The sequence below is a fragment of the Triturus cristatus genome, chromosome 7, assembly GCF_964204655.1.
Source record: "Triturus cristatus chromosome 7, aTriCri1.1, whole genome shotgun sequence".
NCBI classification, from domain to species: Eukaryota; Metazoa; Chordata; class Amphibia; order Caudata; family Salamandridae; genus Triturus; species Triturus cristatus.
Window position 1 is genome coordinate 1,026,641,125 of NC_140590.1, and position 13,514 is coordinate 1,026,654,638.

The 13,514-nt window shown below is 43.9% G+C and overlaps 1 protein-coding gene across 2 annotated transcripts in view; it reads left to right on the forward strand.

The window, feature by feature from the left end:
* The window catches only part of CPEB4 (cytoplasmic polyadenylation element binding protein 4), a 260,218-nt gene that overhangs the window by 143,689 nt on the left and 103,015 nt on the right, over window positions 1-13,514 (forward strand). Inside the window, exon 4 of one of the 2 annotated variants that reach the window (XM_085618090.1) lies at window positions 1,916-1,939. The exons of the other annotated variant lie outside the window; for it this stretch is intronic. Coding sequence (XP_085474216.1) covers window positions 1,916-1,939 — 24 coding nt within the window. The remainder of the gene's footprint in view (window positions 1-1,915; window positions 1,940-13,514) is intronic. 2 annotated transcript variants of the gene reach the window in all.

Here is a 13,514-nt window from a genome sequence, read left to right on the forward strand (position 1 = left end):
CCCGTCTGTTTTCCCCCAATGCTTGCAACAATGGCTTCGTGTTTGTACAAGATTAATGCGCGGTTGTGAATCGGACGTTACTGTAACTTCAAAATGCTCAATTAGCCGCGTGTTAGCGCATAAAAGGTTGTTAAGAGTGCATCCCGTTTTTCTTTCCGGCTGGAGAGAGAGAGAGAGATATATATATATATATATATATATATATATATATATATATATATATATATATATATATATATATATATATATATATATATATATATAGCAAAATAGTTGAAGTTCATCATAAGTGCGAACAAGCAAACAAAAAATTAATAAAATTTTATACGGTTGACATGTTTTGGCTCCACACCTTCAACTGGTCCATATAGAGATTTATACATATAGGTATTGATATATATATATATTCAAAACCGTATCCTAATGGATACGAAATAAAAGCGAACTCGGGACTCAAATTTAAAGTGAATATTTATTCCAAAACCAGAGACCCAGAACACCACTTGCACACCCATACAGACGCACACACTTCGATGCACAAAACCACTCACAGACTCACTCAGACTCCTAGAACCACTTGCGTTTCGGTACACACCCACTCGCACACCCATACAGCCACTAACACACCCATTCAGATACGCACAAAGCCACTCACAGACCCACACAGCTAGACACTCACACACCCAGTCACCTTCTCTCACACACACACAGCATCTCACACACACATACAGCCATTCACACATCCACTCAGAGACCCAATAAAGCACTCACACACCCATAGTTGCACTCCAAGACCCAGAAAACCACTCGCGCCTACTCATACACACAGCCACTCATTCAAAGACCCAGAGAACCATTCACATATCCACTCCCAGTCCCACAGAAGCACTCGCACCTATTCACACACCCACACAACCACTCACACACCCTGTTTACAGGGAGGTTATGGTTAGGAAATAGAATTTTAAAAAAATCGTAGAAATTCACTAAAAAAACAAAGGTTAAATGGTCGTTCTAGTTAGGTTCAGCTAATATACACACAATCATAGAAATTCAGCAGTTATAGCTATCTCAAGTAACTATAACTCGTGCCATAAGGTAACTATAACTCGCACCCTCGCAATGCACTGCTAATTATCCTTCATATTACATCACTCGTGAAATCTTCTATGCCATCATTGATAATATCACTGTGCATGACTGGGGCGCTAGTTATAGTTACTTCGGGGCACAAGTTATAGGTACTTGAGATAATTATAACTGCTAAATGCCTATTTTTTTTGTGAGTAAAATCTGAAGCGAACTATAACTTCCCTGTAACCTTCCTTTTTTGTCTGTTTTTCGGTATTATATATATATATATATTTTTCTTTTTATGTAATCGCTGACCTAACAACAAGTGTGTGTATCAAATACGGTTGGATTCTCCTTGTTGAGTAAATACAATTTCAAGATCTTGCCTTTGTGAGGATTTATCTGAAAGACACAAGGATACCAAACGTATGAGCAGAGATTTGTTTAGAAAGTTACTGCGGTCTGGAAAACTAGATGATCACTGTGGTAACTCTTTTCCTTTTTCATCGATTTTTTTTTTTTTTTTTTTTTTTTTTTTTTTTTTTTTTTTTTACATTAACCTGATCTTTTTTACTGTGTTGTAGAATGTGCCATTAGTTAGCATGTGCTTTTTGATCCTTGTGTACCCTGTGACAGAAAAGCCTTGTAGGGAGCTTAAAACAAAACGGTGGCAAGGAATTTAACATTGAGGAAAAGCCTTTTGATTGATTTGTTGGTACTAGGTGTGTGCACGCATTAAGCTTACCATGCATTCAATGAAACTGTGTCAATGATGTAATTACGTTTTTAATGACTGATCATGAAGTTTGAAAGGTTGTTTTCTTTCTCTGTTGACATGCAGCAAGGACATACGGGCGAAGGCGAGGTAACCACAATATTACTTTTTTTCGTGTAGAACTTTGTCAAAAAGTACACTGCAATTTGTAGAGTATGAATTGTGGATCCTTCGCAGTTGTATTTATAATAAATATCACGAGAAATTGCGTGCACTATATTCTTTATGTGCCAGGATATAAAATGATTTCAAGGAACCTACGACTTATTCCTCCGCCATTTTGTCAGACCGAAAATCAGAACATTTAATGATTGAGCTTTTGACTTTACGGTGGTTTGCTATTCATGGCTGGCACTTAGTAAGTGAACCAAATTGGTGGCAGTGGGTAAAATAATTGTGCATTAAGAACGATTACAGTTCTTTCTCTCACAACCCTCAAAACATATTGTATCTTAAAAACGAATTTCAAACCCTCCATATGTCTGGGTGATCCTGTGCTCTAAACCTCGACTTCCAGGCTCCGACCAGTCATGCCCAGAAAACACACAGCCTTTTTATGCTGATCAGTGAAAATCCAGTGTTGTCCAAGGTTCATCATTTACACTTTTTGGACACTGTTTTGTTCTTTTGCTCTCTCTCCTTTGTTAGTGATGTTGTTTCTTGACTTCTTTCTATTGACTGGATACAGAAATAACTTGGATTTCTGCTACAAATGTCTTTCATGAAATGTTTTAAGCAGTGTTGTTGATGAAACAATCCGACCTTGGAGACTGACTCACACAAAGCCTCTATTTCTTGTCTGGGATATGAGCATCTGATTAATTCTAGCGTAACATCTCAGGAACCAATCTTCTCTTTATGTCCAGGTAGGCATCGGTAAATAAAGTGACCCTAGAATAGTGCAACAGAAGATGCCACATCTGATTAAGAATGATTTGGGATCAGCTGAGATCAGCAAGGTTTGATTAATGATATCTCCAATTCCAGGGCCTTCTACCGCCTAGTTAGAAGAGTTTAAGGCACAGGCACAATCAGTCTTGTTGCTTCTATAATTTTTTCGTAGAACCTTTTCCCCCAATATGATAGGACTTTGGTAAGTCTCTCATTTTGAAGAATAATCTACACACCCTCCAGTATCCTTGTAGCTTTGGTAATGGGGGTTGCTGATTCTGCTACTTTGGGGTAGATAATCCTGAAAACATATTGTCTTACTCTTGATTATTCAAATGGGTTAGAGAGCAGGACCTCTGCACCTTACTTGTACTAGAGGCTGTTTTTAACGAGTCTTACACCTGTGCTATGAAACGCAAAAAGCTGAAAAAGGTTAAATAGGTGCTGAGGAATGCTTAGTCATTCACTAAAGTTTAGCGTGACCAAACAATTCTGCCTGTTTCCAGAAGATGTTTCCCAACCATCTTTACCACATCTCCTGGAATCATTTTTATGCAGAATGAATGCTTTTCTTGGTACCGCCTGATCAAGTATTTGATACTCCGTATGAAGAGTTTGAATATGCAGCCATGTTCTTACTACAGATGGTTTTTATATGTCGCCTAGTTTAGAATAGTATCAAGGATTACTCCAGGAGACTGTTAATTTTGTGAATTTCAGAAAAGCCCTTCCTGGTGTTTATATTACTTGGCTCTCTGATGTTTGGCAGTGAGATACTGTATAAGTTCAACTAGTCCTTCTTAGACACAAAGAGGAAGTTTTGTACTCCTCAAATGCCTTTTAATTGAGAAAATGGTACCTTGTCAATCTTACCGCAAGCACAGCTAGCAAAAATGATCACTGAAGCAATGATCGCTTCTATTGTACCAGAGGGGTTTCTAGGAGATTTGGCATATTGTACCAATGATACAATTCCTGTAAATATATCTGTACCCATTCTTTCAGAGGGCAAATGTATAATGGAACCTGTTCCTCAAACAAATGAGCTTGACCCTGATCGCCCAATGCTTCCAAAACAATTAAGGTAGACACTAATTCGGATTCTCCAGAATAGACAATGCTGAACCCTTTATGAGTCTAAAAGTTTATAATCTGTGATGACCAATGGTTTGGAAGTCCAAGAGAATCATGTTTATTTAAAGCCTGCCAATTCTAATCTTCTTTTTACAGCTGGCCCTACCTATGACAACTTACTTTTTCTTACTTGTCTTTGATAATTGATCAGTTCCTGTTTTAATAGAACATGCTGCATTTTGAGCCTTCTATAGCGAAAGTGTCAAATACAAAATGTAATACTGAAAAGAATGACCACTTAAGGTTTATGGGCTGTTCGCAGTACCCATCTTCCAACGTCAGTGCGATGAGGGAACAGTGAAAGATCAGCATCCTTCATTCTGAGGTTTTAGATAAGGAGACAACAGCATAGGGATCTCAATGGAAAAGAGTCTTAAGAAAATCTGTCTCCATTTATGTGACAGATTAATTTGTCCATTATCGTCGTAACATGAAACTCTATGCAGAAATGAGACAATCTCACTACATTTTCAGAATTTCTGGCACTGATGCTGAATAGTTGTTCTGTTTTTTTGGTTCTTTGAGGGAATGGTGTCTCGTAGTAACTTAAAATTAACAAAGCCCTCAAATCCGGCCAAGCTGTGAATAGTAATGCATGAGACAGCATGTATTGCTTCTTGTTTCCCAACTGACAATACGATCCAGTACTAGATCATGGATTTTCCATTTGACTGATTTTGTTTTTTTCCCAACCTTCTGCTGATGCCGTTTTTCAGAAATATAAAGTGGAATTCAGAGAGCCAAGCCTTTGAGTGCCAATTCTTCAATTTGTCAGCATTCAGTTTCTTAACAGCCATCTTGGGTGTTTTTATTTAAAATGTTACACGACAAGCGAAGGTAACAATTGCAAGAAGTATAGATTTCTAAGTTAAATCTACTGAAGTAACCATCACCCCAGCTCAGGTAACTCAGGCTGACTTTCCTCTTGTGATGCAGTAATTTCTAATCTCCATCCCATAGCGTGCTTCCCAAGTTCGAGTCAGGTTATCTTTTTTTCCATCACTGAACTGTTTGTTACCCAAGACTTTTCAAGGCATAATGTAGTTTTCTTCTCAAACTTCCTTTTCTCTCATCTACCAAGATACCCCATGTCCTTTGACACCTCCAGGTAAAAATCCGAAAGCTGCTGCTTCTAGTGTTGCAGTAAATGAGAAAGATCTGGAGTTCAACACTAGACATGCTATTGTGCAGAAGACAAGAATCATCTGGATGATTCACAATACTTTGACTCTGGTAAACCTTCTCAGAGTGAAAACTGTCCTCATGCTGGCTGTGGGTCAAATGTTTGAGATCTTGCAGACAGAGGACTCGGTGACATCTGTGATTCTGTAACATGACTATTGTCTTAAACCAATCAAAGAATATCATTGGTACTTAAGTACTTCTATTAGACGTGAACACTATCTCTGCAGATGTCCAGAGTACTGCCTAAATTGATCCCAGAGGGCCACAGAAGGTTATTTTTATTGCAGCATCTTTCTTGAAGGACAGCTGCCTCAAGCTTAACTCAGACAAGACAGAAGTCCTCATCCTGGGCTCCACCCGGAACGACTCCTGGTGGCCTTCAGCGCTTGGAAACCCCCCACACCCACACCCACAGACCACGCACAAATCCTTGGTATCATCCTGGACTCCTCGCTCTCAACGAGCCGCCAAATCAGCGCAGTTACATCACCATGCTTCCACACGCTCCGCCTACTAAGTAAAATCATAAAGTGGATCCCCACAGAGTCCGGGAAAACAATCACCCATGCATTCGTCAGTAGCAGACACTACTACGGCACCGCACTCTATGCCAGCACCACCCAGAAACTTCTAAAGAAACTGCAGACCATCCAGAACGCCTCCACCAGACTCATCCTGAACATCCCATACCACAGGCACATCTACGGCCACCTGAGACCTTCACTGCCCACCTATCAACAACAGAATTACCTTCAAGCTCCTCACGCACACCTATAAAGCTCTCCACTACACCGAACCTGCATATATCAACCACTGCATCTTCTACACTCCCACCAAACTTCTCTGCTCTGCCCAACTGGCCCTAGCCATCATCCCACAAATCCGCCAGACTACTGCTGGAAGAAGATCCTTCTAACTCACTTTGGCGACCTCAGTCTCCTTGCCTCTGCACCTCAGGCAATCACCATTGCTGCAGCAATTCAGGAAGGACCTCAAAACCTGGCTCGTCGACTGAACCACAGATTCGCCCCCCCTCCACCACCACCACCAACCAGAACCTTGAGACTACTCAAGGGTAAGTAGCTCCGCGTTATGAAAAACTGATGGATTGATCTTCATGTTAAAGGGTTCTCCTTTTTCCTGCTTTGATGATTGGTTGGTGAAGGTTCAGTTTGCCTGTTAAAATCCATGTATCATTTTCGACACACTGCACAACCCGCGCATTTCAATAAATAAGAATACATATCTCTCTCCAAAACAGTGGTGCAAGTATATAAGAGCCCTGATTGATTCTTCAGTTCTCTTAGTTTTTCCACCTTCAAAAATGTCTGCTTGGAACCAGAGGGTTCATCTCTCTGCACCTTACAGTTATCATTGATGTTATGTTTCTAAAGACTGATGGCCTTATGCATCCATGTGTTCCTTTCTACAAGGTCGCAGAAAAAGACTTTTCAACGACATCTAACTCTTAACTGTGATCATTCTCTAGAGTTTAAATCAATGAAGACTTACTGCAGTCTATATTCTTGTAGAGTCCCCAGTTGTGATAGACACCTGAGGTGTGTATCTATTTCATCCTAGCACTACACGGATTTAGATGTTTTCAGAACAATTACAATGCAAATGGAGAGCACTCTACAAAGGCAATCAGTTTCACAACAAGAAAAGAGCAAGCACTGGCAAAGCCAATAGGTTTCTCCAGTCAAGATTTATTGACTTTGTCAGTGTTTTTTAGACCTGTTGTACATGTTGTACAGCACCTGCAGGATCGTGCAGCCAGTGGGAGGACATTGGCCTTGGACAGGAACATGTCCTTGGCCCATGCTCCATGGCAGAGACAAAACATTGAATAAGCTGCTGGAAGTTGGAGGCGAGCAGGAGGCAGTGACCAATGGGAAGCAAGGAAACGAGTGCTGTCGAAGCATACCAATGAGAAGTGATAGACTGGCTCTAAGCCTGTTTTTAAGCTTTTTATATGTTGTCATAAGTTTTCACTGACAGCACATGCACGCTGTTTTAAGCGAAACATTAAAATGTTTTCTTTGCTCCTCAAACTGCACATGCTTGGGAGTTGAAAAATCACCTCCGGGGATAGTCACCTGCTGGACTTTCCTCTGATTGTACATCCACCGCATTCTGCAGAAATTCAGCTGCTAATCTCGTTCCAGAATGATTCTAACTGCTACATTTCCACATGATTAAATTTGATCTGTGCTGCTCTCTCGAAAGACAGCTTTCTACTCCCTCGGGTTCGAGATTTTAGTGGAGGACTAAGGGAGGCCCTTCACCGGGTCCTACCCCTGCTGAACTCGAAAGCTTCGTTCCTAATAAGGCAATTCACACTTAAATTATTTGGTAACATAACATTTATATGTTGTGTTTTGCTAGAAAGGAAGTGGACATAGGGCGTGCTGGACTTATATTTTTTTCAGTTCAAAGAAATAACATAAAACAGGATTTGAGTGATTGGTTTCTTTTTTTTCTGTACTTTAGAGTGACTACTCCAGTCCAGAGTCCATATCTCCCGTTTTAACAGGTTAAGCACAAACAAAAAATAGTAGATGATTTATAAAAGAAACATTTTGCCACACACGGTTGTCTGTGAATTTAAAAGTTTTCAATACAAGTTACTGTTCATTGCAGTATATTTGTAACGTTCTAAACGTGATTTTGAGTACAAAATGAATGGGTGTCCTCTTCTCATAAAAATGTCATCCAGTTTCATATATCCTGCTCACTTCACAAATGAATTTATTTTTGTGTTGCAGGTGATTTTTTAGATTTAATGTGGCCAGTTACCCAATGTTGGTGTAGTTGTTGGGTTTATTTTTAATATAATTTTCTTAGTGACAACAAGGTCCGCGCTCAGATACAAAGATGGAAATTGATGTTCATACAGATCGTTCGGGCACAAGCATTACACTTTCGACCTCATTTCTAATTAAGCAGTCTCACCAGATGCCAAGGTGAACTGGCCGCATCTCAACTGAAACCAGACAGAGCAATTTAATGTGTCAGCCTTGTCTTTTAGAGATAGATTAAGGCCTAAATTGCTTGAGACTCGCTGTGCGCTTCATTACTCTGCGTTGATAAAATGAGTATCAGAAAGTGACTATTGCTTAAGCACATAGCGACATTCCTGTTTGATGCTTGCAGCATGACAGTCAGTATTATATGGTAGAAACTTTATGTTGATAGTTGATGATTGGAAATGTCATTTTATGTTGGATTGGTGAAGTTTAAAATTATGTTTATGAGCTTGGGATGACGTGTTAGCCGTGTCCTGAATATTAGCGTTGTTTTTCCTTAAAGCTTAATTATTGCTTAAATCCAGAAACGGAGGATCATGAAGTTTAGCCACTTGGCCAGTCTTACTAAGACTTCAATAGTGTTGTTCCCAAACCAACACCATTGACCATCCCAGCTCTAGAATGTCTCTGTGGGATCGTGCTAATCCCTTTTATGGTACCCAAAACTTTGCTTTACGCATGCAGCAGTGAGTTCAGCATTTTCTTCTGTTTTCGGTTATTTGTAACAGGACCCTGTAATGTTGCTCCCCCTAGCCCTCATCACCCCTCTACTCCAACACCATGATATTTCTTGTTCTCTCAATGAACACTACCATGTATCTTGATGCTTATTAAGAATTATCATTGAAGATCAAGTAATTTTTAAAAGTGACATAGGTTATTAGGCTCTCTAGTCTCTAACTCCAAAATTTCTTAAAAAGCACAAAAAGGCAACATACAAATGCAATACAATATGCATCCGTCAATATAAAAAAAATAATTCTTGAAATAGGAGGCTATACCCCGCACACTCTTTGCATGTCCAGACACTGGTGCCCGCAAGACACTTTATCTAGCATCGGCTTAATTCATGATCTCGTGAGAACAACAGCTTTCTTCTTTTCTTCAGTTAAGTACAATGCTCCTGTGGTGGTTTAATTGTTTGGAAAAAATATCACAACTGTATTGTGGGAAATGACAATGAGCGTTTCCTTAAGGGGGACATCATTTCCTAGACAAGGTGAGCACTGTATAGCATTGTAAAGAGTTCAGTCTTGTTTCTTTTGAGTCTTGCTAAATTGCAGTGTTTGGTCCAAAAAGCAAATCTCCGTATCTATGACAGTAAGAGCCTCACAGGCGCAAAGAGGATTTTGCACCGGTATCTTGCACCCCAGATCACTATAGTATTACAGACGTGCTACAGATACTTTTGTGGCTCCTTTTATAATCTGCACTGGTGCATATTTTGCACCAGTGCGATCATGAGGCAATGTGGCCACAATCAAATGAAAAACTTTGCCTTTGTGCTAGTTTTGAATTACAGACAAGGGCACAAAGGCGCTGTCGGGAGGCACATTAACTGTGCTCCATATGTTCGAGGCATGTGGGCTGCTGAATTCATATCTGTGCATAGATCGCCGCCTAGTGTTGGGTCCGGATGTTTGCACGTTGTTGTCCTGGAAGAGTCTTCGAAGTATCCTGAGATAGGTGACTCCTCCCCTGGACCACAGTGCGCATGGGCATCCTCTCCATCCTCAGATTGTTTTTTTCCGCCATTGGGTTCGGATGTGCTCATCTTGACTCAAGTTAGGAAAATTTAGTTTCAGGCCAAAAGGCCTTTAGTGTTCGTCGGTACTGTTCCTGCTCGGTATCGACAGCTTACTTGCTAGTTTAGCAACCTCATCAACTTTTTTCGGATCCGTTTAATCCGACCATCGACCTTACATCGACGATGGAATCGAGGACCCCATTCAAACGGTGTCCTGTTTGCCACGCCAAATATCCACATATCGACGTCCACCCGGTCTGCAACAAATGCCTCTCTCCGGATCACGACGAATCGAAATGTATGGCCTGTGCCCGATTCCGATCCAAGAAGACTCTCCGGAATCGATGGGCAGCGAGATTAGAAGCGCAGCAATCGGCACCGGCCCCGACCAACATCTTCAGCACCGAGGACGAAGATGTTGAAAGCGTGGAAAACATAAACTCCAGCCCCGCTTCCGAACACGATTCCCGATCGGAAGACGCAGATGAAGAGCGTTTTCACAGGGAAGAAGCCGACGATGAGGTAGGGGACTACGATGAGGCCTTCCGGGCCGAAGAAGATAGCTCTGGTGAAGAGCAGGGCCTACCCGTCCAAACGGAGGCTATTAAAGTGCGTCAGTCTACGGCTCCGGTCGAGGGATCGCCTTCGGGCCTTACCCGAGATCAATCCCGCAGTTCTTCGGCCCCGCCCTCTGGCCCGGCCTCGAACATCCAGCGAGAGCCATTATTACCGAAAAAGACTGGTTTCCCTTCAACGAAACCGAAACCAATAGTCGCACCGGTTCAACAGAAACCGAAAGTGAAACTGGCACTGGTCGGCTCGAAGACCTCCACTCCTTCGACGCCAGCCAAAACTGTCGGCTCCGAACGCACCAAAAGGGATTTCGGCGGCGAACTCGCTGCAGCGGATGTCGGCACCGATCCAAAAAGGAAGGCCATCGGTACCACCAAAGCGCCTCGGCACCGAAGCAATCGGCCCCGACAACCAAAATTAAAATGGCCGCTCCATCGGAATCCACTTCGAAGGCAGCGACTACGGTCCAATCATCGACACCGTCGACCGCTACTACCTCTCCTCGACTCGATGACCCTGTGGCTCCGAAGAAGTCCACGCCTACCTCTACAGAACCACTCGGCACCAAAGAACCTTCGGCGTTCTCGGTGCGACAACTTGCAGCGTCCTTGCAACTTATCAGAGAACAGGCAGCCCTCCACTCCACGTCGGGCTCCGAGCCGAAAAAGGCTCCAAAGGCACCTTCGGCACCAACCAACATCACTTTTGGTTTGCCGCCGTCCACAGCGCCAAAACTATTCGAGATCCGAACACGTGTCAACCAGACAAGGTCCCCATCTACTGGACACTCTCTCCTACTGGGCCTTCACCGTCCCAATTCATCGACGCCGACACCGGCAGGCTCATGCTCCGAAAACGGAAGGTCACTTCCGACCAGGCTTTGGACTCTCACAGAATCCCTCTAAAGCAAAAACTGTCAACAGAATCGGAACCAGTTCTATATGAACGCCTCCACACCTCCTATCCAGATCCCCAGTCCTTTTCTCCGACTCCCTCCGACACGGACGCAATGGAGGATTACATGGGTGATGACACCACCTACCCCAGGGATATAGATCCTGAGGAGCAGCAGGACCCAGATCAAGCTTTGGATGACCCTGCAGACCCGGGTGCCACCACAGATACCCAGGACACGCAGCTTTATGGCGCCAAAACATCTCCCACAGAGGACACTGCTGCCTTCAATGCCCTCATTGAACGTGCCGCAGCCAATCATGGGGTGCAACTCCACTCGGACACAATTGAGGATGATTTCTTAGTGGACACTTTCGTCTCCTCAGAGAGGACTGTCAAGACTCTGCCCATGTTAAAAGGTGTCCTCAAGCCAGCAAAGGACATTTTCAAGGAAACAACCAGGGCACGGGTGATAAACCCCAGGATCGAGAAAAAATACAAGCCTGCGCCCGGGGACCCTATGTACATTAGAGGCCAGTTACCTCTGGACTCCATCGTGGTTGCTAACGCTCGCAAACGAGCGCACTCGCAGACAACTGGTGATGCTCCTCCCCCGGACAAGGAGTCCAAGGTGCTGGAGACCTCCGGCAAAAGGATTGCAGCCCAGGCAGCAAACATCTGGCGCATTGCTAATACACATGCGCTCCTGGCTCGCTACGATCGCTCACACTATGACACGTTGGAGTCACTACTCCAACATCTACCAAACGAGTACAAAGAGGCAGCGGAGCTCCTCATCAGAGAGGGACAACTTCTCACAAACGCATCCATTAAGTGTGCACTGGATGCTGCCGACACAGCTGCAAGGGCAATAAACACCAGCGTCATGCTACGACGACACGCTTGGTTAAGAATCTCCGGATTCAAACCTGAGGTTCAAAATAACATCCTCAATCAACCTGTCAACCCTGACTACCTATTCGGACCAGAAGTTGACACCACCCTAGAAAAGATCAAAAAGGACACAGACACTGCAAAGTCAATGGGGGCTCTGCAAACGCAGACATTTCGTAGTGGCTCCTTTCGTCGCCCCGGAAAATAGGGGAGCGGCTAGAGGACAGGGGTCACAGCAAACATACAATAAAGGGGGCACACAGAGTACCTACGATAAAAACACCAGAGGTGGATATCGTGGCTCCAGCACCAAGGGCAGAGGACGCGGTTATGGCAACACCAGGTCCTCACCCAAGAACAAACAGTGACGCCCTCTCCCTTCCCCCCGACCACATAACACCTGTCGGGGGGAGACTCCAGCGGTTCCTGTCCACGTGGAATACCATCACCACGGACAGGTGGGTCAGGGATGTTATCCAACACGGTTACTGTCTCGAATTAACCTCCACTCCACCCACAATACCGCCAAAGCACCGTCCTATGTCCTCAGAGCACTTAGCATTATTGCAGCAGGAAGTGCTAAGTATGCTGCAAAAAGGCGCAATAGAGGTCGTGCCCGTCCACCAGCAAGGGACAGGGGTGTACTCTCTGTACTTCTTAATACCGAAGAAGGACGGGTCACTCAGACCTATACTAGACCTGAGACCCCTCAACCACTACATTCTCTCAGAGCATTTCCATATGCTCACCCTACAGCAGGTTCTCCCGCTGCTCAGACAGGGAGACTTCCTAGCCACACTAGACCTCAAAGATGCGTACTTCCACATACACCCGTCACACAGAAAATATCTCCGGTTCACTATTCAGGGGCAGCACTACCAATTCAAAGTCCTCCCCTTCGGTGTGACAACAGCACCTAGAGTTTTCACCAAGTGCCTAGCTACAGTGGCTGCACATCTACGGAGACAACACATCCACGTCTACCCTTACCTGGACGACTGGCTTGTTCAGGCAAAGTCAGCCCAGCAATGTGCCAGCCACATGTCAATCACCATTCACCTTCTTCACAGTCTGGGATTCTCACTAAATTACCCAAAATCACATCTCCAACCCGCACACGTACAACAGTACCTGGGTGCGACCATAGACACTCTGGCAGCCACAGCTCAGCCAAATTTAGTGAGGATCAACAGCATGCAAATGCTGATCTCAAAGTTCAAACCTCAACACTCGCTTCCTGCGCGAGTGTTCATGCAGTTGATAGGCATGATGGCCTCCTGCATTTTCATAGTCCCACACGCGAGACTACATATGCGCCCGCTTCAGGAGTGCTTAGCACGTCAATGGAATCAGGCTCAAGGGCAATTAAAAGACCTAGTGTTGGTGAGCGGTCGGGCATACAACTCTCTGCATTGGTGGAATCCACAAAACCTTTGCAAGGGCCGACCGTTCCAAGAGCCTGTTCCACAAATAATACTGACGGCGGACGCGTCTCTCCAGAGATGGGGAGCTCATGTACTCAATTACACAGTGCAGG